This window comes from Uloborus diversus, chromosome 9 (assembly GCF_026930045.1).
Source record: "Uloborus diversus isolate 005 chromosome 9, Udiv.v.3.1, whole genome shotgun sequence".
In the NCBI taxonomy this organism is placed as follows: Eukaryota; Metazoa; Arthropoda; class Arachnida; order Araneae; family Uloboridae; genus Uloborus; species Uloborus diversus.
This window is the reverse complement of record NC_072739.1, coordinates 134,379,482-134,406,585: the sequence shown is the minus strand read 5'-3', so window position 1 is coordinate 134,406,585 and position 27,104 is coordinate 134,379,482. Positions and strand designations below refer to the sequence as shown.

At 36.1% G+C, this 27,104-nt stretch overlaps 2 protein-coding genes across 2 annotated transcripts in view; one reads left to right on the top strand and one right to left on the bottom strand.

Moving 5' to 3' along the window:
• LOC129230034 (RNA-binding protein 47-like) overlaps positions 1–27,104 on the bottom strand; it is a 47,557-nt gene that overhangs the window by 13,997 nt on the left and 6,456 nt on the right. Inside the window, exons 2-3 of the mRNA XM_054864417.1 lie at positions 8,710–8,884; positions 2,338–2,515 (exon numbers count right to left, since the gene is read on the bottom strand). Coding sequence (XP_054720392.1) covers positions 2,338–2,515; positions 8,710–8,884 — 353 coding nt within the window. The remainder of the gene's footprint in view (positions 1–2,337; positions 2,516–8,709; positions 8,885–27,104) is intronic.
• LOC129230035 (vacuolar protein sorting-associated protein VTA1 homolog) overlaps positions 25,960–27,104 on the top strand; it is a 212,381-nt gene continuing 211,236 nt past the window's right edge. The window contains exon 1 of the mRNA XM_054864421.1: positions 25,960–26,044. The gene's annotated coding sequence lies outside the window, so the exon portion shown is untranslated. The remainder of the gene's footprint in view (positions 26,045–27,104) is intronic.

Sequence of the window (27,104 nt, the reverse complement as noted above, 5' to 3'; positions counted from 1 at the left end):
CATGTAAAATCTACTATTAACTCGAAATTAGTAGTAGGGTTTTCTACCATACCACATTTAACAGAACTCTTAGCAATATTTTTCGGAATCGTAGTATTCCTTGAAACCTCGGTCGGAAAAACACCGATTTAGAACACGTAAAGTCTGGCTTTCGGCGGAAGAGTCATAAATATCGAGTTCGTAGGAAATGGGGAGGGCGACAAATGCGATAAACAAAGCAATACTTACGCGATTTGCACCTCATCGAGGAGTTAGACACCAATTTCAGTTTGAGTTTATTTCTTATTGAAGTTTGAGTTAGTGATGTTCCGGATATCGTATCCGTATCCGCGGATATCCGAGGAAAAATAAAGATCTGTATCCGTATCCGTTACTTTTTTTGACGGATCTTAAACGGATCTTTTCTATTCTAAAAATATTTAAATATTTGGATAAAAGACTCTAAAATTCCGTTTAAATTAGGTTTTATTCCCTATTTAAATTATGAGGTATCATTTCAGAAGCCAACGGCCCTCTGGGACATGTTTTTTTTTAAAATTATTAGTTTAATATTAGTTTTTGTTATTGATATGGGGTTTCTGTTTTTCTTCATTTTAGTTTTTCCTGGCATCCTTCAAAAAAAAGTGAGACAAAAGTCTCTATTTACTGTTTGTAAAGGTGTTCTCGGCTCTGTTATTTCGTCGGTCGGAGTAATTTGGGTGGAATGGGTCAGCACTGCATTTATGCTGAAATAAAATGCGAAAAATTATTTCTAGCCTATCAAGTAGCAGCTTTACATTATTGCTCCTGTATCCTACAGCTACCGAGCAAGATAGAAATAATTTTTCACATTTTATCTAAGCATTAATGCTGCGCTGACCCGATCCTTCCAAGTCTTCATCAATTTTAACGGAGATTTCTTCAAAGAGTAAATCATAGTCTTCATTATATTTTTGCCGCAGGTTACATTTTTTGAAGAAACAGTGTTATTATAGCGACGGGAATACCTTCTGCAATAAATTTTACACTTGAATAGTTCAATTGAGCAAAAACATTTTGAGATCCGTATCCGCGGATCTTGACACTAATGATCCGAATCCGCTTCCGCGGATCTGTTCTTTTAACGATCCGGCACATCACTAGTTTGAGTTTATTTCTTATTGAAAACAAACAGCGACGCTTCAAGAAAAAAAAAACATTTTGCCAACGCTGGATTAAAGCAATCCATGCCTATCTTGAAATACACCGCCAGTTCAGTCAATTTCAACCGAGGACGAGTGACCGAAGCCGGTCACTCGTCGTCTGGTCAGTGCTAATTCTGTATTATACCAGTTTGTTTGGCACTCTTGGCTTCTTTAAGAGTTTCTTTAAGAGGTTTTCCACCTCCAGCTCAGTCACTCCTATGTCGGGCTGATGAGTGCTAATAAGCACGAAACTGCAGTCCTCGGCTGGAATTGTCTGAGCTGGCGGTGCATTTCTGTCTTAGCCCTGGCTATAGGACGGTAATTTACTGAACATGCCTATCTTGTTCACAACCGGTTTTGAGGGGGACTTGCCCAGGTCCGAGCGCGATCAATTCTGAGCTTAACTATATTTAAATTATTGGCCAACTCTGTCATTTTTAATGGCCCTCTGTAAACTTCCAAAATCAGTTATTTTATGCACATGTCACTCGCAAAAATGCATTTATCTCGAAAAAAAAAAAAAAAAAACTGAACAATGCCTTATTTTACCAACTCTCGTTACTTTTGTCTTCAAATGATTTTGAGGTAAAGTCGTGTTGTTGTTGTTAAACCACTCGGGTATCCGAGCCCGAGTAGACAGTGCTACCCGGTTTAAGGCAGAGAGGTACGGCTTCCGTTTACTTGGACCACTAAGGTGGAAATCCGATTTTGCTCAGACAGCACACGACGGATGTAAGCAACATCTATCAACATTTCAATCATTTAGACTCACACCAGAAATCGAACAACTCCTGATTCAGCACCCCCAAATCACTTGGAGGAGTTTATGACCAGGACATATTTAACTTGCCCCAGTCATCAGCAGCGAACACGGAGGATCTTCAATCGTCTGGCATCGAAACTGGAACCTTGCAGTTACAAGCCCGATTAAACTCGCTCAAACAATTATGAGGAGGGCAAAAGGATGTTTGAAAATGTAAAACTTTCGCATGTAAAACTTTTAAATTCACAAACTTCAAGAAAATCTTCAAACGCCGTAAAATCTTTAAATTAAATAACTGCCAGCATCCGTAGATAGAAATAAAATTGTACATAATAAGAATTTTACGATTCAAACAGCAATACTTGACACAGAATTAAACAAATCCGTACTTATGAAAAAGTAATTACCAACCCCGGACAGTTAGGGAAAGGTATGGGCCCAGAGTATGGTTCAAACCCGTGTGGGCCGTACAGGAAAGTTCCCATCGGTGGCATGGGTTGGTTTGGACGGGAATGACACCTGGGCCGTGAGATTTTGTCGACCGGCTTGGCCCAAGTCACCTCTACAGTGCTGCCGTCTATTTCAACATCTGAAAAGAGAAGGAATTGAATTAATTGTCAGTCATAATACTCGTATGTTTCCCCGATCGTTTTATGATATAAATGAGTGGTGTACAACCTGCGCCCCGTGGATCACATGGGCCCGGGAAGCGGCCAGTTGGAATGTTAAATATTATGAATCGGGAAAACTAAATTCTGGATACTTCAAAAACAAGACAATCGCCTTTATTTGACACTAGCAGTACCCGCACAGCGATGCCCGTGCTAAAAATTTAATGGAAGTCCGTTGAATAAAAAAAAATTGACGTCCCCTCCCCCTCTGATGTGAAATGATAGTTTTTCTTTGTATAAAATGCGTACACACCTTTTCAAAAAAAAAAACAACTATTTAAGTTTCTTTGGAATTTAAAACTTATCGTCAAATCATTAAAAAAGGTTTACAGTTGCTTTAAAACTCTATTTAGCGAGTGAAGCGGTTTTTACTGCAATTTAAAATATTTCGCCAAATAAACAAAAAAAAAAAAAAAAGACATGAAATAATATCTTTCAAATGTAAAAATAATTCCGCAGCTCTATTTTTTATCACCAAACTTGCCCAGCAACCACGCTATCATTATCCATCCGTCTAATGAAAAAAAAAAAAAAAACATCCCGTTAGACTAAAAGGGTTTGCTGCTTTTTTGCACACAGTGTAAGAGAGGCATACAGAGTTAAAAGGAGTTAACTCCACGAACAACGTGGTTTTTTTTTTTTTCAGTGCTCAATGCCTCATTCAACAGAAAGCACTTTAGGCTCTTATTATGAACTTGATCCGCCTAAGCTTCGAATACCTCAGATGTCAAACAGGTCTCGTTTCTATGAGAGACTTTGCCCTGGATAAAAAACGAAAATTGTAAAAATTCTATTAAAATGCCTAATTGGAGGTTTTTTCTTTCATTTTTTCCACCTATAACACTTTTTGCAATTTGGAAGGCCTCCGTGTTAATACTTACACAAGAAAAGCCCCCGCTGAAATGTCTGCGCCTGTCTATTACTATAGCAATGAGGCTTGTCTCATTTTTTCAAGGGAAGCTTAATGTTGGAAAAACCCGTACGACTGCACAAAGGCGAGAAGACGAGTGGCGAAATGGCGCCTAAAAACCTCCTGCTAACCCTTGCTGAAAATGAACGAGGTCTGTTTCCATGGCAGTAGACGGGCTCAGACATAAAGGCGGGAATTTTTCTCGTGAAGGACAGACAGTATCTCCCCCCCCCCTCTCTCTTTTATCCAAAACATTTTTTACCAAGGATACTTTCATAAACTTTATCTAATATTTTGCTTCGAAACTGAATTTTACTTTACGTGTTGTCCGTATGTAGGCTTGCCAGACGTCCCGGTTTGACCGGGACAATCCAGGTTTTCAGACAAAATCCAGGTGTTCCGGCCGGTTTACTCCACGTCCCGGAAAAGCAAAATTTGATTATAAATGACCGAAAGGGCTAAAAATAATTAACTGTGAAGGATTATTTAGGATAATTATTTTATCATTTGTAACATTGACCAGTAAAATTAATACCGGATTAGCTTGTGAGGATTTTTGCAAAAAGCTTAAATCCAAAAAAGTCCTATAAAAGGAAAAGTGTAGTTCAATTTTTTATTTTTCATTCTAAGTGTTTTTTTTCTAATTAAAATGAATTTTTGAATATTTACATCTAAGAAGTGAAATGTTCAAATTTTATCTGCTTATGTGATTTTTTATTACCTCTGTTAAGGTTCATAATTAGTAATCATTTATTCATAACATTAAGAGTAAACTGCCCTATAAAACACTCCAAAAATTAGCCACAGGTGTGTACCTTTTGAATACTAGCGACTGTGGTGGTGGGGGGGGGGGGACATCCCTGTATCCCGGTTACATATTTCGGAAATCTGGCAGTCCTATCCATATGAGGCCTTTCTTTTTTCAACATTTTTCAACCTTCCCCCTTCACAAAGTGACACTCTTCCCCGCACTCCCTCTCCTCAATGTCATACGTCACTCCATTTTCCATAAACATATTCTCATTTAAAAAATGCTTGATCACACCTCTTGTTATTCCTCCTCCCCCCTGTCACAAACTGTCACAATTTGAGGACCCCCCTACCCCTCACAGTGAAACATCATTTGTGCACATCTCCACAGGCTGTTTTCAGAAAGTACAGTCGAACCTCTGAATAAAAGACACTAAGACGCAGGTGTCCCTTTTTACTTCCTTTTACAAAAAAGGAGTATTGTATTCGCGAAAAATTTTCACTCAAAAATCGACCTTAATTTCCATTTTACTCACTCCCGAATGAATGTTGATTTTTTTTTTCGACTCGACCACACGTAGATAAGTGCCTAAGAACGTATAGAGACGCGAAATATCCATTCTGACTATTCCCGAGTTAAATTACAACGAGTTTTCTCGTGACGTGTGTACGTACGTATGTGCGTATTTATGTCGCATAACTCAAGAACGGTATGTCCTAGAAAGTTAAAATTTGGTACGTAAACTCCTAGTGGGGTCTAGTTGTGCACCTCCCCTTTTGGTTGCATTCCAGTGTTTCTAAAGCGGTCTTTTGCCCCTCTTTGAGGGGGAAATAATTGTTAATTTTGATGCTGTTGGTGATTTTTAGAAAGTTTCTTATTGAATCACATTGAAATTGCCAGTAATGGGAAAATGACATTAAATTGGAGTAAAAGGAAGTTATGTGATGCACACATCAGCTCGTTCAGAAGTACTTTAGTTGATGTATACAATGTGTTAAATCAGTATTTCATAACGAACATAAACTGTTAACATTTAAGATTAAATACTGAAAATATTTCAGAAACTAAATAAAATTTACACTTTCTGAAATTTCTAAATTTATATTATTTTATTAATTAAAATAGCAAAGTTTCGAAGCATAAAGAAATTATTTTGAAATATTTAATTACATGAGTTTGCTTCCTGTCATGTAATTTACAATGCAAAACCATGTGAATTGCAATTAGTGTTCCAAATTAAATTTTTATATGCAGAGCTAGTTAGTTGCTGTGAACTCTTCGTTGGCCCTGAGCTACTTGAATAAATTTCTGAAGGGGCAAATCATGCGTGTGAACGTCAGCAAGACTTTTACAATACACACTTGTTTCATTTTTATATGTTAATGTTAAACTTTCTTCAGAATTAATTTTTAGAGGTGAAGTCAAACTTGAATTCCAGCAAATTCACTATTTCTTATGCACTTATACATAGTTTAATGCATTTTTTCCTCTGTGACTAAGGACGCCTATATAGGGGGGTAAGAGGGAGGCTCGAGCCCCACCCCACCCCACCCTTGGAAATTAGAACTTTTTTGATTTTAGTACTTTTTTCTTTGCAAAAATATAAAAATATTTCTTCTCCAGCCATTAATGAATACATAATTAAAAATGTCAAATTTTAATGACTCTAATCTGTCCTGAAATCTGCCTCCATGGGGAAAATATCCTGCTAAACCATGGTTAAAATTTCTGAGCCCCCCCCCCCCTTACAATTTTGCATATGGGCGCCCATGTCTGTGACTGTCTTTTAAATAGAGGCAAATACATGGAGGTCCCTATATTCAAAGGGACTACGACGAGAAGGATTGTCCCTTAAACAGACGTGTCCCTTATTCGAAGGAGTCCCTTTAGGAAGGGTTTTACTGTATGTATATGATTTATTGCTGAATCACTGGAAGGCCCACAATGCGGTAACGTTATCCCTAATAAGTGATCTGAACTTAATGTCTTGGGAAAAGGAGATACTTTTATACAACAACAATGTGAACGATAACAAGCCAAACTGCTTATGAAAGTGGACTACGCTTATCATTTCAACTTTTCTCTCGGGACGGGAGAAGTTAAAACAATATAGGGGAGACCGGGGCAAGATGACGAGCCGGACAAGATGACGAAGTCTTAATTTTTGCGTTTTTCACTAAGAAACAGCATCAACTGGATATTACTGGCTCTTTTATAGGCTGTTCGTTCATCAATAGTATAAAGACGGTGAAATTGTCATATTTGTAGTAGTTCTGAAGCTCTGATTATTTACCGCTGCTACATTATAACTTTTATGCATGTGTAAATAAGCTCTGCTGAAGATACAAGAATGATAGATTGTTTCTCTTTAGTATTTATGAGTAACTTAGTTTATATACTGCCTATTACCATGAATAAACGTCAATTAATTGCCTTCCTTTATGGCAATGAAGACGAATCCTTTCAAACAGGCAGTCCGGGGCACGATGACGGGCCGAAACACGGGGCAAGATGACAATGCTTCTTCTTAACAAGTCCTGCTTGTAAAGAGGAATATTGTAACCCTCCAACAGAAGAATGGTCCTAGTGTTGCAATGCCGAGAGTGGTGGCGTGAGGAATGCTCCAATTATGAAAACGGCATTTTTATTTGTGACTATTGTTAGCTGCACAATTAAACACTTCAACATTACTTTGCAATTCATTACGCTTAATTTGATGCTTTGTAAGATGTAAAAACACAGTAAACATTTGTTAAAATGTGTAAAATATTCAAAAAATAAATTGTGTTCAACCTTTTTTAGTGTTGTCATCTTGCCCCGAGGCCAAAGTCATCTTGCCCCAGTACCGGGGAAAGATGACGATTTGTTAAGGTTATGAAAAAATAAAAATATCCTTCAATTATTTCATTTAAAAATTTTAATGGTATTATATTTAACACTACAAAGGAGCACTCTAACAGCTCATGTAAAGGAAATTTTATTATCCTTAAAAATAAATTAATAAACAACAAAAATTGTTAGCATTGACTCTTTTGCTCTCTTTCTACGCATGTATAAAAATTTGTTGAAGCTAATGCAAAAATGTACTAAATATAGCACGCGAGAGACTGTCTAAAAGAAAAGTTCACAACCGTAGAACCTACAGTATTATTGGGGCTGAGTCCCAAGAGTGGATACAAGGAAAGGGAGATAAGGACCATCACCCCTCTCTTGAGGCGTGATAGCCTTTGAAGGTATTAATCTCTATATATTAAAGACACGTAAAGTCAAAGAAATTGTGAAAGGAAATCTGTGGCGGGGGCCTGCGTCCATGAGATCCCATAGCACCTACTGCCTTGAAAGTTGGTACGCGATTACTTCGAGCCTCGGGGGTTTGCACCTGGTTTTTTTTTTTTTTTTTTTTTTTTAATTTTAAATTTCGAATTAGTTTGTTTATAATTATTTTTCTAAGCTTAAATTTCACGTAAACTGCCTTTTTAAGAGATGAAAGATTTTCCACACTCCTTAACATTCTATGTCATTTGTAAAAGATTTTTCTGCATCAAAAAAAAAAAAAAAAAAAAAGTTTGTTCCATCTTTCTCAATTAATTCGCAACTCCAGAGATCGAATACGCTACCTTACGGTGATTAACAATACCAATGAAAAAGGTAAAACATTCCGTTCCACGTGTTTTTTTTTTGGGGGGGGGGTAAATTACTGACTTCAGACAATTTGTGGTGTAATGTAATTTCAGAGGAATAGAAAAGAAAGCTTCTCACAAACACGATGAAAAATTACTCTCATTCATTAAGCTTCAAAGCCAGCTATAAGTTTCGGCATTTGTTTGTTTTACCTTTCTCGTCCGCCATTAGACAGTAGCTGCAGCGCCCCCTATAGTTCGTTGGAGTTGCGAATTGGAACAGCATATGTAAGGGTTTCTATTTGAACGGAAAATCCTAGACTCAACTCATTTCAAGTCCTTAGCTAAAAAGTAAAATATATTACTAGAGACCACCACTTTGAAAGCGCATTTTCAAGCTTGCAAAACTGCCATTTTGCAATGCTCGGGAGCCCTTAGCACCTGTAGCTCTCCAAATTAGTACAAGTTAGTTTAAAACCCGTGAAAGGGATACTTTTTGTTCCAAGCGGAACTTGTAACGTGTTTTTAATCTGATTCTTTTTGACTGATGATTTAAATCTTTTGCGAATCAAATCAGATTGCGAAGCAATCTTCGGGGATGGTTGAGCGTTAGCGAGCAGGGGGGAGGGAGTCTCCCAATTTAGAAAATGATTTTTTAAGTCCTAAAAATTCAATTATAGACGATTCTCGGTGATGTTAAGGGAAAGGAGGGAGATTTGGGGCTTTCTTCCGTAAACGCTCCGGGATTGGAAGTCCTAAAAATATAAGTTGCAGGACTGCGAAATAGCTCTTTCTTATATAAAAGAAGGAAAAAGTACAAGATTTGCTCACTTTTTAATGTGTCTAAGGCTGTTTCGGCATCTTCTCTCGTTCTGTAGTGAACAAAAGCGAAGTCTCGGAGCTTTTTCACTTTGTCTACTTTCAGTTTGTTGTCGAGTGAAAATACGTCTTTGATTTTTTCTTCTGTCGTGTTCATCATCAAATTTCTTACGTATAAAATAGTTACCTGAAAGTCAGAAGAAAAATAATGTACTTTATACACTAGTGTAAGAAATTAAGAGAATTTTCAGATATAGTTAATTATCTCCAGAACTACTAAGCCGATTTTAATGAAATTAAGTATGTACATACATTGAAGCAATGCAAAACAAATAACTGTCCAAGATTTAAAATACACACGCATGATCATAAATAACACTCGTTAGAGTTAGATGGTATGAAACAGCGGTTGCGAAATTTAACAACAAAATGGGTTAATGGGGGGGTATGGCCTCCTCTAACAAACCTATCAACCTTGCAGTGTGACTCCATACTTGAAATGATGTAGTTTATGGTATCCTGGGGCAATTGTTTCCACTCGTTCAACAACGCTGTTTTCAGAATATGGATGGTCCCCGGAGAGGTGTTGCGAGTTGCTATTGCTCTCCCGAGAGCGTCCCAGACATGCTCTATAGGACTGGAGTCTAGAGATCTGCTTGACTAAACCCTACAGTGAATATCCTCCCCTTTCAGAAATTCGTCGACCAGAAAAGCGCTATGTGGCCTTGCGTCAACATCCATTTAAATTACCCCAGGACTAATAGTACCTCTCAAGAGGTGAGCATAGGGTTCTAAGGCCAAATCTCTATTCTTTGCAACTGTCAAAGAGCCTCTCTCAAAGACATGGAGGGGTGTGTGGCCACCCAACATGATGCCTGTTCAGACCGTCAAACCACTACCGTCATAATGGTCGATTTCGCGCATATTGGAGGGTAGGTAGTGGGTTCCTACTTCTATCCAATGAACGTAGGACAATAATAGTCGGTTAAGCTGAACCGGGAACGTTGTTATAGTTGTTATAGTTGTGAGGTATAGAGATGTAGTCTTGGAGCCCTAAGCCCACCTCTTGAGGTGCGCTGTTAGCCCTGAGTTAATTTTAATGGATGTTTACAGAAGACCACATGGGACAGGAAATTCGTCGACCATTCTGGTCGACGAATTTCCTGAACGGGAGGATATTCACAGGCCAAGCAGATCTCTAGACTCCAATCCTATAGAGCAAGTCTGATATGCTCTCAGGAGGGCAATAGCAACTCGCAATACCCTTCCGAGGATCCTCTACAGCCTGAGTACTCGTTGTTGAACGAGTGGAAAAAATTGCCTCAGGACACCAAACTGCTTCATTTCAAGTAAGGAATCCCACTGCGAGGCCTATATGTCTGTTACAGGAGATCATATCCCCAACTAACCCATTTTTTTTTTTTTTTTTGGGTCAATTTTCCAACCGCTGTTTTATACCATCCGACTATAACAAGTGTTTTTCATGACCATGCGTATATATTTTAAATTTCAGATGGCTATTTCATTTGTATTGTTTCAATGTATGTACTTACCAAATTTCATTGAAATCAGTTCAGTAGTTCTGGAAATAATTGACTAAATCTGAAAATTCTCTTAATTTCTTACACCAGTGTAAATTATGCAACTTAAGCTACACAAATGCAATGACACAAAACAATGGAACTTGCTCTTGGTGTCTTCGAGTGGTGTATATACGAGAGGGAGACACCAATAAGCAAACTAGTCAGTTACCGATTAATTGGCAACCGAATAATTATAATGATTGTTAAAGCTACAATTTCTTCATCATTATTTTATTATTATTAATTTTTAATAATTTCCAACTTTTCAGAACTACGTTGTTGCGTGTCTCCTTCTGTGATGTTTTATTTGTCTCTATTTTCATGCATTCTTTTAAAATAATATTTCGAAATTTACTCGAATTCTGAAATCCAAATTTTTTATTGCTAATAAAAGTATGTTCAATTAACTAGACATGAAAACTCAAATATTGAGTTCGTTGTCCATGACCAGAAGACTTTTAATTTGGCAGCTGTTTCTTTATTAGTACATCTTTAGCCGCTTAATCCTCGATTTCGATTCTTAATCAAAATATTAAGGCAATCGTGAAGCAGTATGCTAAAGGTGAGCAATAAGAAAAAGTATCGACATATGTTGGTACATTGTCGGGGTCCGACAAGCAAAAAAATACTTTGGTGACTAGTTTTTTTACAACCAAAAGCTCTCTAAAGCCACGTTACACTAAACTTGCCTATAAACACTGAGAAATAATTTGTCTGGGACCGAAATATTTTCCCTGGCCTTTGAGAATGTACAGTTTTGGGGTCTCAATATATTGTATGTAAGGTAGTGGGATCAAATATCGCACACACATCGTTGTTCTTAAAGACTATTGTTGCGACATAGACAAAGAACTCTCTGCAAAGTCTCACCGATAACAGCTGCCAACTGTAAAACTTTGAGGACACAAGTGTATCTCATTTTAGTGTGATGCTTTTTTTCTTTTCGATTTTCTGGTGAGGTAATTAATAAAAATACTCTATTTCTTACCAATACAGATAGTAGTAGTTGATAGAGGGTATTGTGCAGTATTTCACTAACGCTATGTAAAACTACTGATAGTACTGTATTGGTTGATAGTACTATAGGCAATGGCGTCACTATGGGGGGGGGGGTCCGCCCTGGGTATCACCCGTCTGAGGGTGGTGGGAATCACCCAAAATGCAATTGCGAGTGTCTGAAAAATATGAAGCTAAAATGCATTTTTAAAACTACAAGTTTTAAGAATTTTTGGTGGGAAATCTCCCGGAACCCCCCTTTCTACCACCCTACATCATGGAGTGAATACTATACTCAGGATTATGCTCATTTTGTCAGTACTTGGACTGAACATTGTATGAATTTCATGCTGACATAGAATAATAAAACTTTATTTTTGTGTGTGAGGGGGAGGGGGGGGGGGGGGGTTGACACCACAAATTACCGCCCCGGATGCCACCCATGCTGGGTACGCCACTGCTATAGAATATTGGTTGTGCAAGTGGTTCTCAACCTATTCACTTTTGAGGACCACTTGGTACCCTTCCGAATCTTTAAAGCGGACCACATCGATATAGAAATAATGCAGGTTGTCCGAAAAGCCCTTGACTCATTTTAAAAATTCATAGAAAAGCAACAAATGGTCGTATGAATATGCGGTTTGCGCCATAGCACTTCACAGGTTCAAGAATTTTTTATGACATCGTAAAATAATAGTAAAAAGAGATAAGAGGGAAAAAAAAAAGAAAAAATATCACTATGAGTAATTTACATTGCCGGCTGTATCGTCAAAGTAAGAATTTGTTTTTCTAACATTGACTATACAGCCTTCAATGTAAATTACTGTAATTAATCTGTTTTCTTTTTTTCCCCCAATATAAAAAAAAATAATTTGAATTTTGACATCTTGAATTCAAATTATGTTTTTCGCAATCCCGAGTGTGTATATGTAGGCGTGTATGTATGTGTGTATGGGGGGGGTATGTGTGTTTGTGTGTAGGGGGTATGTGTATGTGTGTGTAGGCATGTGTGTTTGTGTCTGTGTGTTGGCATAAGTGTGTGGGTAGTTGTGTGTATGAATGTGTGGGGGGGGGATATGTGTATGTGTGTGTAGGCATGTGTGTTTGTGTCTGTGTGTTGGTATGAATGTGTGGGTAGTTATGTGTGTGTGTATGTGAAGGTGCCTGTATGTATGCGTGTATATATGTGTGCGTGTAGTTGTGTATGTATGCGCGTGTGTGTAGGACAAGGACGCAACCTGGAGACGGCTTTCGCTATAGGAGCAGCATCGTGAGGAGCTGGTCGACGGTTATGGTGCGGAGGGTGGCGGTGGGAAAATAAAATGATAGAGGACGCCAAAAACAGTCAAGTGAGAACAATAAGCAATCGTGATTGCTCAAAAAAAAATTGAACCTGTTAAGTATTATGACACAAAGCGAATATTAAATGCGAACAGTACCAAACACGCCTACTACTATATTCCCCAGCGAGCAGGGAACCTCCTTCCCCTACTCGTGAGGGTTTTGGGTTCAAATCCCATCGTTGCAGATACGGTTGAGTGTTAGGTTGCGATACGCTAATTCTCATGGTGTTTGTTGCCTGGCAGAAGTTTTCCTGGTTTTCTTTTGATTAATGCGTGCCCAACGCAAAGGGGTTCTTCCCGCCGGGATTTTTCGAGTAGGCCCATTTGAAAAAATCTCAGTAGAGAGGCTTTTATAGAATTTGCTGCATATTCAAAGCACATACTTCAAAAACAAACCAATTACAACTATATGAATCAATACCTGGTTCATAAATTGTCATCTTTCTTTCTGCACAATTTATTAAGTGTTAGAATATGGATTTCACAATTTAAAAAATAATAATAATTAGAAGACAGATATAAACGATAATTATTTCACTCAATTCCAAAAGTTTGATTTTTGCATTGTTGGGGAAAAATACTTTGAACTACTACAATAAGGAATCTCACTTTCAACAGCGGTTACCAAGTGAAAAAAATTCCATTACATTACAATAATTAAATACTTTTAAGTGCGATTAATAGCAAATGTGGCTTGAAAATTTCTTTACGTATAAAATTCGTCTTTTGTAGTATTTAGACGTAAACTTAGGTTTTCGACAGTTTAAACCAATTTTTGATTGCTAACCCTGATACTGTGCGATTCAAATGTCTATTTCCAACCTCTTGAGTCAATGAATTTTAAAATTGCCCCTTTGTCTCAAAACTTAGTCATAGATTGTGAGAACCAATTGAAATTACAATATGTATTTCGGTATTACAAGGGGTACTTTTTTCAAAACTTTACTCACACAATTTGTTTCTCAATAGAAGTAAATGTTTCCTTTTTAAATAGTGATGTTTTAGAAAAAATAATATTGGTATTTCACATAAATGAGAAACTGTTTCCAAATTCATATAGGGTTGGTTGGGGTAAGTGGGACCCCTTTTGAGAATAGTTTGTTTTTGAAACCTTATACAAAAGTTGTGAAACAAAAAAATTTAAACTTATTGTCTTATTTTATTTTGGACATTATTGATAAACAAAAGTACATCATTATTTTCTGAAATAATGCTTTAAATATTCTTAACTATTATATTTTATAAAAATTGGATTGGTGTCCCACTTACCCCATAGTAAGGGGTAAGTGAGTCACCACCCTTTTATTTAAATTTAAATGAAGCATATCTAAAAAGGGGGTAATGGGGTCTTACATGATAAGGTATGTAAATTTTTATTGTGATTTTTTTAATGCATCTATTTATGAGATACTTACTGCCTTTTAAATCTGTATCACGGAAAATTTTAAAACGAAAAACAAAACAATCTCATTTTGTGAAATTTATTGAAAGCCTATAGGTGTATATTTTACTTTTACATATATATAAAGGTGTGTTTAGTGAACGTAATACAGTTGCTTAAGATCAATTTGAGTAAATTAGCCAAAACTATAAGTTGAAAAAGAAATTGGAAACACTAAATGACTGCGTCTATGCAAAGTTGGCTAAGGAAGAACCATTACCGCTTCATTTCAACAGTATTTTTGAATTTGTATCATCAGCTTCCACCATTAGACCTACTTAAATCTTAATGATTTTCTTTCATGTACATAATCACCAGCTTTAGCAGTTTTTGTAGCTGAACTATCAACTCCTAAGTCATCAGAGTTGTCTTGTATTTCTCTAATGCAAATATTTAATCGGAGTTGCTTTTGATTTTAAAATCCCCATTATTATAGGGGGACCCATTACCCCTTATAGCAAAAATGTACGGGGTAAGTGGGACCCCCTCCTCTTAAACACTTAATAATATTTTTAAAAAATTTTTGTTGCTGTATGAACTTTAAGTTAAATTATACGTGGAAAATTAATTATCATAAAAATAATAAAACTAACGTGGAAACACTTCTTTGAAAAATGTTGCTTAAACTCGCAAAAAAAAAAAAAAAAAAAAAAAAAAAAAAAAAAACAGAATTTTTCCACGAAATTTTTTTTATCAAACCCAAATATTTGCAAAACCAACGACTGTGATGAAATTTAACACGATTAGTGCAAAAAAGGTTGAAAACTTTATCCATATTTCAATTTCGGGGGTGGGGAGACCCACTTATCCCAGTAAGCCACTTACCTTAATCAACCCTACTTATACATTTATAACATTCATAGTATATATTTTTAATCTTGACATTTCATACAATATATTTGAATAAAAATGGATGCATGATTTAAGATTACACTCCGCTCTATGAAACGTAAAAGTTGTAAAACAATAGTTTCGTTCAATGTTTTAAAAGGGATTGATATTAAAATTATTTCTGAAAACAGAAACCCCACGTTTTTCAACAAAATCCAAAAAAAGATGGTTTTTCACAAAAATCCAGGTGGGCTGGGTTTTTTTTGAAAAACCCCGGGTTTTTGCAAACCTTGCTTTTTGATGCTGTATTCCAAGAAAAAAAAAAATCACGAATTACAACTACGATTATCGCAGTATTGCACCCTGTGATTCTTGAGTCGTTATCCCCCCCCCCTTCCAAAAAACACCAACCATACGATTTAGCTGAGAAAAAATATAGCTGTAAAAACTCTGCAATATTGTTTTACTACTTCTATAGTATCTATTGAGTCAAATTCCCAACAATGGCTTAACAAAAACTCACTTTTTATTGTCCCTTACTTTGTTATTGTCTTAAAATGATTCAGAAGTACTTTATCTTATCAGAAACGCATGCAGTCAATGAAGAAGTTATCAGAACATTTCGTAGTTATTGGAAAAAATTATTTCTTCGAAAAGTTACAACTAGTAGTTTAACTTCTAAATCCTCTGTTTTTGTGTTTGATGTCTCCAGAACCTCAGGGCAGAATCACACAAGGCAAAGTTAACTTCATTATTACTTCCTTTTACAAAAAAAAGGAAGTATTGTATTCGCGAAAAAATTTTCACCCAAAAATCGGCCTTAATTTCCATTTTGCTCACCCCCAAATGAATGTTGAGTGTTTTTTTTCAACCCGACCACACGTGGATTTGTGCCTAGGAACGTACAGACACCCGAAATATCCATTTTGACTATCCCCGAGTTAATTACAACGGATTTTCTCGTGACGTCTGTATATACGTATGTATGTGCGTATGTGTGTATGTATGTCGCATAACTCAAGAACGGAATGTCCTAGAAAGTTGGAATTTGGTACGTAGACTCCTAGTGGGGTCTAGTTGTGCATCTTCTCTTTTGGTTGCATTCCGGGGTTTCTAAAGGGGTCTTTTGCCCCTTTTGGGGGGGGGAATCATTGTTGATTTCGATGTAAACTCAAGTGGTGTTATAATTTGGCGGACAATTGGTGATATATCGTCAGTCTTTTGGTCGCCAAGTTTTCTCGCGAACTTGGAGACAAATTGGGCGATTTTTTTTAAAATCTGGTTTCGATTTGGCCACTGTTGGTAAGATTTAGAGAGTAAACAATTGAATCACATTAAAATTGCCAATAATGGGAAAATGACATTAAGTTGGAGTAAAAGGAAGTCACACCAGCTCGTTTTTTCGTTGTAAAACTATTTCAAGAAAAGTTCCCACCCAGAAGATATTTAAGAGTTGCCACCTTGCATTTGCATATTGACTAATAGAAAACTGGGAAAGCTCCCATCAGCTCCCTCGATGAGAGTTTGGCAAAATATCTTAAGTCCATTACAACCACCATAACTCCTCGTCTTTCAAAACAACCACAGCGCCAAGAAGAGGACCCACACGTACATTTAGCAGTATAAATCATATTTTATAAGTAAGGGAGCATGGGTATAGCTCACACCCGTCATTTGGATTATGTTAAATATCCAAATGAACTAATAATAGTGTTTTATAAACTGGTATCGCATCAGGGGTGGATACGCGGGGAGGGTCATGGAGTGATAGCATCCCCCCTCCCTTCCCCCTAAATCGTTGCCAATATCATCCATTCATTGTGTTCAAATTCTTCTTTACTAATAATAAAGCTGAAAGTCTCTCTGTCTGGATGTCTGGATTTCTGTCTGCATGTCTGTGACGCGCACAGTGCCTACACCGTTCGGCCGATTTTCATGAAATTTGGCACAAAGTTAGTTTGGAGCAAGGTAGTGTGCACCTCGAAGCGATTTTTCGAAAATTCGATGTGGTTCTTTTTCTATTCCAATTTTAAGAAGAAAATTTTACCGAGCAAATTATCCCAACGTGGAGGAGAAAATTACGAAATTATCATAACACGGAACCGTAACATTGGCGAGCAAATGAACATAGCGAATTGGCGAGAAATTCGTCATCCATTATTTAAATATACAGGCGAACCAAATGAACTTTTAATTTTTCAACTACGGGCAAAGCCGTGCGGGTACCACTAGTTATGAATAAAATTAGAAACATTTCAGTACTATTTTCAATTTTTTAATTATATTTGAATGTAAATATTTGAAATACTACTTTTTTATACTGCTTATGAAATTAATTAACATCATTTATGCCCTACTAGATGCCTTATTCATGACCGATTTGGTGCTTTTTATTGACACTCAGGCAATTTCAGAAAATTTTCGTAAGTCAAACCCTTTAGCGTGACCCCACCCCCTTAAATGGCAGTCTGTATCCGCCTCTGTATCGCATGCGATCGAGATTCCAATAATTAGGTCAGCAAGATAGATAGATTTATTTTTTAAGATAAATAGATTTTTTTTAGTGGAGGTACGCATCTTTGTAGTGCCAAATATCATAAATTTAAAATGTGAAAAGAAATGTAAACCAAAATGTCCGAAAATGTAAAGTACTGAATAAAAACAGAACTAGTGATCAAATATGAACGAGAAATTAGTAGAAAAGGAAAAGAAATTAAAAGTGAAGGAAAAATGAGGAGTGGAAAAACATAATTACGCCACAGTACAATTTGAATTTCATATTTTTCGTTTCCCTCCTCTTATGACTACTACTGAACAAGAAAGAATCAGTATTTAAGTAGCATTAATAACTGATCAAGTCGTGGCGCTAAGTTACTTGTTTTTTGAGCAATCTCGATTGCTTATTGCTTTCATTTGACTGTTTTTGGCGTCCTATCCTTTTATTTTCCCACCAGCACCCTCCGCACCATCACCGTCGACCGGCTCCTCACGATGCTGCTCCTATAGCGAAAGCCGTCTCCAGGTTGCATCCATGTCCTACACACACGCGCACACATACACACACGCATACATAAAGACACCTAAACATACACATACATACAAAAACATACACACACACACATACACTTAACTTCCCACACATTCATGCCTGCACACAGACACAAACACATATGCCTACACACAGACACAAACACATATGCCTACACACAGACACAAACACATATGCCTACATACATACACATACCCCGCCCCCACGCTTACACATTCATACACACAACTACCCACACACTTATGCCAGCACACAGACACAAACAAACATGCCTACACACACATACACATACCCCCTACACACAAACACACATACCCCTCACACACAAACACACACGCCTACATACACACAGTCGTGATTGCGAAAAACATAATTTGAATTCAAGATGTCAAAATTCAATTTTTATTATTATTATTATTAATTTTTTTTTTGTCAGCTCGGCGGTACTTTGCCCCATTTAAAACATCGGCAAAACAGCTATCGCCTTTTTCTGTACAACTGTTTTTCCTGCATCAGTTCGCAACACTCGGGAAAGTGTGAAGATGGGAGAATTGAAATGTTATCTTCACTCTTAGTCAGTAGTTTTCGACCAATGCTTCAGAAGCAAACTATTATTATTAATTAAAGAGTTGTTATAATTGACATCACAGCCACTTTAGCATTGACTGCAGGCTGTCCGTTCGACGCCTGCAGACTATAACTTCTATAGGGGTTCTACGCAGCCCTAGATATTTAGATTTCACCTGACGTAATGAAAGCTTGTGTTGTACTTGATAAAAAAATATGACTGTGTTCCTGTATGTTCTAGTAAATATTATGTTAAAGATAATTCATACAGATCTGATATTCATCAGGACAAATTCCTTTACTTAAATTTGTTCAAAGAAAGTCGTAATTTTGATAAGAGCAGGGGAAAATATTTCTTTTTAATACGTAGTCATCGGAGATGGAACAAAGCGTCAGCCAGGCCGAATCATAAGGTGCGATTCGACCGCTTCGACTTATAATAATTTATGTTGTGAATATTCATTTTACAATTATAACTATATAAAATGTTGTCCTTTTAAAAAGCATAGAAAAAACTTATATTGGAATTACAATGTTCGTGTGTACCAAACCTTTGTTTACAGAAACTGACCAATAATTAACAGTATATTCTATTTAACTCGAAAGTTGTTAATTATTACATTCTTTAAACACTAGAAAATCGCCCGTTAAGATATGACGGGTGAAAAATTGCTTCTACATTTGAACGAAGCAATTGCCCGTTTGATGATATTTTGATAGTTGAAATTTTAACAGTGGATTAAACCTAAATTCCAGTAGGTAGTGTTCAATGTTGACCACTTTTTCGTTCTTCATTCTCCTAAAATGACAGTGTCACCAGTAAAACGGTTAAGTTACCGGAACATATTTGATTAAAATTCTAAAACTTTCACCTGTCAGGTTATAAGAATATTTTTGACCTTAAGGCCTCCAGCACATGAGGCGGTTAGTGGATTTTTTTTTTTTTTTTGAGCAATCACGATTGCTTATTGTTCTCATTTGACTGTTTTGGCGTGCTATCGTTTTATTTTCCCACCAGCACCCTCTGTCAGCACCACCGACGACCGGCTCCTCACGATGCTGCTCCTATAGCGAAAACCGTCTCCAGGTTGCATCCATGTCCTACACACGCGCATACATACACACACCTACACGCACACACGCGCGCATACATACATACACCTACACACACACACACAAACACATACACACGCATAGGCATACATATAGACACCTACACATACATCAACACATACACATACCCTGCCCCCACGCACACAAACACTCATACACACAACTACCCATACACTCATGCCTGCACACAGATTCAAACACACATACCTACACACACATACACATGCCCCTACACACACACACACATACCCCCCCCCACACAAGCACACACGCCTACATACACACACACACACACACACACACACACTCCTGATTGCGAAAAACATAATTTGAATTCAAGATGTCAAAATTCAAATTTATTTTATTTTTTTTTTTTTAAGTTGACTGGCGTTTGTCGTTGAGTTCACACGTGGCAGCTTAGTTCAATCAACTTTTCTTCTGATAAGCCGAATTTATTTGATGAGCTGCTCCGCAACGCAGTTAAAACTGAACCGAGTTGACCGTCAACCAGTTTACTCGTGCAGAGAGCGAACCCTTGGCAATGTCCCGATGAGTTGAATAACTAAAAAGTTGATTACACTTATTGGGACGAGAATGGTAGCGGCACAGTTGACTGTACTATGAAGGATGACAAACGATTCCTTCACTTTTCTACCTGATTACACTTCCTACAAACCGCCAATTCAAAAGTTAGTGATTAAGTTGCTACGTGATGTAAAGATGGCCTAAAGCTCTAAACTGTCAAAAGTAAGAATTTCTCTCATTAAAATTGTAAAATACTGAAGTGTATATGAGAAGTAAGATCTTGGATTAACAAAACAAAACTTCAAAGTAAAAAGAATAAAAATATCTTTGTGTAAAAACGCGTTCTAAACTGTATGGAATAAAAATAACTTTGATCAAAATCATATAATTTAAACATGTCGTGAAAGTTAAACACAATGAATGTCCAGCAAAAATGATTATCAAATTTCCCTAGGAAACATTTTCAATCTGGGCTCTGAGATTCTTAGAAGTGAAAGCGCAAACAATCCTTTTGAATATTTAGATAGACACCCCATTCAACTGCTCAGAAAACAATTGGAGTAGAACGAAAAAAAATGAGGCAGGTCTTCTTTATATATCTTTGTATTCAAGGAACACGATCATTGTTTCATTTCAGTGATAAGACCTTATCCGAGAGGCTCTTAGTCAGAGATAAAACGTTAGCAGCTATTTCTTTGCTGATACTAAAAAAAGAGAGAGACAAAAATGACAATCGAGATGTGTCCTGTTGAGAATGTGGGTCGTTGAAGACTTTAAGTTTAAAGCTTTGAATCAAATGAAGGCTTAAAAAATAATTATTACCTAAGTTACATTATAAGCCAAAATGCAGCAAAATAATAACAGTAATCATATATGAAGCAGTAAGAAGCAAAGGGATGTAAGTAGACTTTGAAAAGTTTCGAGTAAAACGCGTTTAAAGTTTAGACCTTAGGTGGAATTTCATTGAAATGTTTTCCAAATCATGCTGTATGTCCAAATCATGCGCCTACCAGGGCTATTAGTACCATCTCTTGCCCCAAGACAGAGGAGAGGTTCACCTACAATTTGTACTGATTATCTCTAAATTTTTAATTTTGTCACTTATGTCCCTTTGCTTCTCACTGTCTCATATATTGTTTCTCTCTCTCTCTCTCTCTCTCTCTTTTTTTTTTTTGCGGGAAAGCCATAACTCACTCAATACTTTGTCGAACTTCATAAATAAGACATCATTTGATTTTTTTTTTATTCAACGCTTTAACATAAAATAAACAGATAACTCACATCTTGTCTTTTTTGTCGAAAAAAAACCCCGATTTATTTCGTTTTTTTTTTTAAATCACGCATTGCTTTAACGGATAGCATCCCGGATGGAGGACCATTGATTCATTTGGTTAGATCAGCGATTCCCAAAGTGGGTTCCACGGAACCCTAGGGCTCCGCCGCCAAAGGATGAGGAGGGTTCCGCCACAAGTTGTTGCATAAAATTATTATTTTCAATAGCAGTTTAAGAAATAACATAAGAAACAACGCTAAATATTTAAGTTTCGTGCCAAATCCTCATATAAACTAGTATGTTGTGGCCATCACGAAACTTTCTTCTATATTTTTCTTTTTTTTCTGATCCCTCCCCATGCTTGAAAATATGCAATATTCCCAACAAAAACAAAATTACACATGCAAAAACTAGACGACCATCCCAATGTCTGAATTATTCACAACTCCAACGAACTATAGGGGGCACTGCAGTCACTGTCTAATGGCCGACTTAAAAACTAAAACAAACGCATGTGGTAACGAAGAAAATACTAAAAGTGTTGTGATTTTTGTTCGTATGTATGATTTTTTCGCTTTATTCATTTGAAAAGATTTTTCAAAGTCTTTTGGTTATTCTGACCCATATAGAAAGAGATTAGAAACCAAAAAGTGTTACGAAAGTAAACAATTAATGCAGAACACACAGTAAGTTGTTCTGAAGCAGCCATTTTCACGATGTTGAATTCGGAATTCATAAATTTTTGGTTCGCTTCGAACGGCATTTTCATTTTGTACCGTTTTTTCTATACATTAGTACATATTAAGTTCAGTTTCGTGACATTTCCAGCATTTGTTGACATTTTTGTCACATAGTGCACATACGTGGCAGACTGTCAAGAGTAACGTTTAAGACTAGATAATTTATGTATTTCTATGACTAGATGATTGGATATCCAAAGAAATCATGCATTTAATTCATTCGTCATGGAAATGATTTACCTGATATGCGAAATCTTGTCAAGATACATTATTCTTTCACACAATTTTAAAACCATAACCCTATAAACAGATTTTTGGCGAACTTTTGTTTTTTATTGTTCAAATTCTTAACGTTCTTTCTGGATTTTTCAATCTGTTCTGCGATAAATATTTTCAAGAAAATTTATTTGCATACTGTCTATTTCAGTAGGATACTGTAGTAACAAAGGTTATTTAAATCATTTATGTGGAATTAGGTTAAGGAAAAGTGTCCAGTCAATGTTGTTAAGTTCGCTTTTTTTTTCATCGAATTGAAAAAATGATATTTATTCAAATTCACTCAGAACAAAATAAATAAAATATGTACTCACAGTTTATATATGGTGGTAGTTTTCTTTTCAGTTGATTGACCATTATTTCTTTTTACTTATCGAATTCTGTAATCTTACTACCATTTTATTTCACTCATGACAAAAATTAAAAATGGTTTAACTAAAAACGCGAAATCTCGCCAAGGCTACTTTGCTCGCACAATACTAAAACTATAACCCTAAACAAATTTGGCGAAACCTTTCAGCTGAGAATAAAAGGAATAAAGTAAATTCTTTCTCGGTTAAACATTTTTCATTTTGTTCTACGATAATAAATTCAAGAAAATATTTTGCATACTGTCCATTCCAACTAAATGCTGCTGTAAAATATGATTAGTTAAATTAATTTAAGATTAAAAAAAACTCATATTCTTACAAATTCATACAAAACAATAAAAAATTTTACCTGGTATAACGTTATCCAATTTTGTTAATCCAGAGTTTTCTTGTTTACTTTTCCACCATTTAGTACTTTTTTGAAAGAAATAAGGAAAACTAACATTATTTTGAGAAGCTCGAGAATACTACTAAGGGACGAATTAATTTCAGCAGCTGAAAGCAAACTAAGACACATCGATTGCGTTAATAAATACTCAGAACAAACTGCCTGTGTTTACGTCAACTGACAAACGTGGAACGCAACGTGGCAATGTTTTAGTTTCATTTGCAGTTTTGTAAATCACCGCAAGGTAGCGTATTCGAGCGCTGGAGTTCCGAATTGCAAAAGCAAAGCAAAGAGCGAAAATTGAAAGTAATTTTAAAAGCCTTGCTTGAATTAATTATAAATATTTTATTTGTTAACAAACATAAGATGGCAACAGTTAAAAATTTTAAATCATTGAGATAATATTTCCGATCATTTCCATACAATTAAAATCACGAGAAATGCGCAGACGACAATCTATTACGATTTATCTTTCTTATTGTTGCATTAATAAAGCTATTTTTATTCGCAAAAAAAAAAAAAATCAACACCTCTTGGAGCGATTGGCGTCAAAATTGAACCAAAGTCTGGTTACATATGGATTAACATATACAGTGAAACCTGTGTAAGTTGACCACTCGCGGTGCAGCACTTTGGCGGTCAACTTAGACAGGTGGTCAACTTATAAAGGGCGGTAATTTTTTTTTTTTTTTTTGTCATTTCTTGCACCATGTAGTCATTTTTTGAGGAATTCACCCTTATTCTTTCTGTTCAACTGACTTTCAGTGTTTAACATTATTGAAAGTGAAACAATAATTAAAAATACTATTCAAATAATTTTGTTATTTTTTCCTTGTTTTTAACTATATTAGACACTGTAGGTTTAGAAATTCCACATATGCCAGCTAATTTTCTCTGGCTTTCTCCATTTTCAATTAATTTTAATATTTCATACTTTTTATTAATCTCAAGTTCAACTAATTTTCTTTTTGAAGCCTTTTTATGTATAGCACAAAGAGTAACAAGCTCGACTCTGCCAGTTCACAAAGGCAAAATTAAAATGTCCTATCTCTTAATCCCTTGCACCAGAAACAAGTAACTTTACTCATTAGCATGCCTAGATCTGCCTACCTGCAGTGCGAAAGGCCCGCGTCCTTAAAGGGGCTAACGGCCTTAGAAATTGAAGAAAAAATAGGAAAAAACTAGCACTAAAACTTGTGCACTTTACAAATAGACACTGCTGGCCACTAGGGAGGGGCCCTACATATTTTGTTGCAGGGGGGGAGGGCAAAATATAGATCCGGGTCAGCTCTTTTTACACAATTCCTGTGTTGCCACAACATATTGCAACTGAAAGAAAAGATTTTGAACTTTTCTACTGACAACTATTTTCATTGAACAGAATACAAAAAGCTATCTCAAATAGAAAAACAAGTTTGGAGAATAAAGAGCAGCATAAGCTTTATGCTGCTGTTTAGTTAGTAAAATGCTAGTCTGTCATCAAAACATTAAAAACATTCTTGGGAAGCTATCAAATAATAATAATAAATAAATAAGTAAATAAATAATAAAATAAAGTAATTTTCTGAAGAAAGTTTTAAAAAATAAACCAAGTGGTCAACTTACAAAGGGTTTTTTACAATACTCCAAACCAAATTTGAGTTACATTAGTGGTCAACATAGACAGGTGGTCAAGATAGAGAGGTGGTCAAGTTACAGAGGTTTTCCTTCATTATATGAGATAGGACAAATTCCGTTCCCGACAAAAGTGGTCAACATAGACAGGTAGTCAACTTACAAGGGTGGTCAACTTTACAGGTTTTACTGTATTCCTATTACTTCTTGAGATAGGGCACTCACAATGGAAAAAAAGAACGGGCGATTGCGCTACTCCCTTTCTAGCTGTTGACACCAAAATAAAATCAGCTCTTATACCCACTAAGGGCTACTTGCCGATAAATTTTTCTTTCATTCCGTTCATTATTTCTTGAGATACAGCAGTCACAATTGACGACAAAAAACGTTCTATAGCTCAACCCCCGTTTAAGCTATTGACACCAAAATTGAATCAGCACCTGCTCCTGTTAGGGGCAACATATGGACCAAATTTTGTTTGGTTTCGCCAGTTACTTCCTGAGGAATAGCAAGCACGAGTAACTCAAAAAACGTCCCATTGCTCCACCCCCCCTTGGAGGAATTCGCGCTAAAAACCAATGGGCACAAGTTCACATAGGGGCACATATGTGTACCAAATTTCGTTCGATTTCATGAGGTAGTTTTTGCTGTGGAACGGCCACAAAAAACTGGTCACACACAGACGTGACACACACACAGACAGACAGACATTTTCCAAAAATAGTCGAAATGGACTCAGCACACCTCAAAACGTTCGAATCCGTCAAAATTCGAAAATTTGCATGAATCCAATACTTTCTTCTATATATTAGATATAGAAGAAAGTAATAATAGCCGATGAATCGAGTAAACCTCGTGTTTCAAGAATGAAACTCGCGCCACGGCATAATAACTTGATAATATGTTTTGTTAATGTTTAACATGCAGGGAAAGGTTTTATCGTGACAAGGCTGAACTCGATCCGGTTACTTCACTGTTTTACTGGTAAGACTGTGTCCTTTCAGGGGAATGAAGAAACGAAAAAATGGTCAACAATGAACGCTACCTACTGGAATCTAGGGTTCATCCTCTGGATTTAGGGTTACAATTTCAACAATCAAAATATCAGCAAACAGTCAATTCGCAACTCCAACGAACTATAGGGGGCACTGCAGTCACTGTCTAATGGCGGAATTGAAAACTAAAACAAACGCACATGGTAACGAAGAAAATGCTAAAAGTGTTGTGATTTTTGTTCGTACGTATGATTTTTTCGCTTTATTCATTTGAAAAGATTTTTCAAAGTCTTTTGGTTATTCTGACCCATATAGAAAGAGATTAGAAACCAAAAAGTATTACGAAAGTAAACAATTAATGCAGAACACACAGTAAGTTGTTCTGAAGCAGCCATTTTCACGATGTTGAATTCGGAATTCATAAATTTTTGGTTCGCTTCGAACGGCATTTTCATTTTGTACCGTTTTTTCTATACATTAGTACATATTAAGTTCAGTTTCGTGACATTTCCAGCATTTGTTGACATTTTTGTCACATAGTGCACATACGTGGCAGACTGTCAAGAGTAACGTTTAACACTAGATAATTTATTTCTATGACTATATGATTGGATATCCAAAGAAATCATGCATTTAATTCATTCGTCATGGAAATGATTTACCTGATATGCGAAATCTTGTCAAGATACATTATTCTTTCACATAATTTTAAAACCATAAGCCTATAAACAGATTTTTGGCGAACTTTTATTTTTTATTGTTCAAATTCTTAACGTTCTTTCTGGATTTTTCAATCTGTTCTGCGATAAATATTTTCAAGAAAATTTATTTGCATACTGTCTATTTCAGTAGGATACTGTAGTAACAAAGGTTATTTAAATCATTTATGTGGAATTAGGTTAAGGAAAAGTGTCCAGTCAATGTTGTTAAGTTCGTTTTTTTTTCCATCGAATTGAAAAACTGATTCAAATTCACTCAGAACAAAATAAATAAAATGTGTACTCACAGTTTATATATGGTGGTAGTTTTCTTTTCAGTTGATTGACCATTATTTCTTTTTGCTTATCGAATTCTGTAATCTTACTATCATTTTATTCCACTCATGATAAAAATTAAAAATGGTTTAACTAAAAATGCGAAAACTCGCCAAGGCTACTTTGCTTGCACAATTCTAAAACTACTATAACCCTAAACAAATTTGGCGAAACCTTTCAGCTGAGAATAAAAGGAATAAAGTAAATTCTTTCTCGGTTAAACATTTTTCATTTTGTTCTACGATAATAAATTCAAGAAAATATTTTG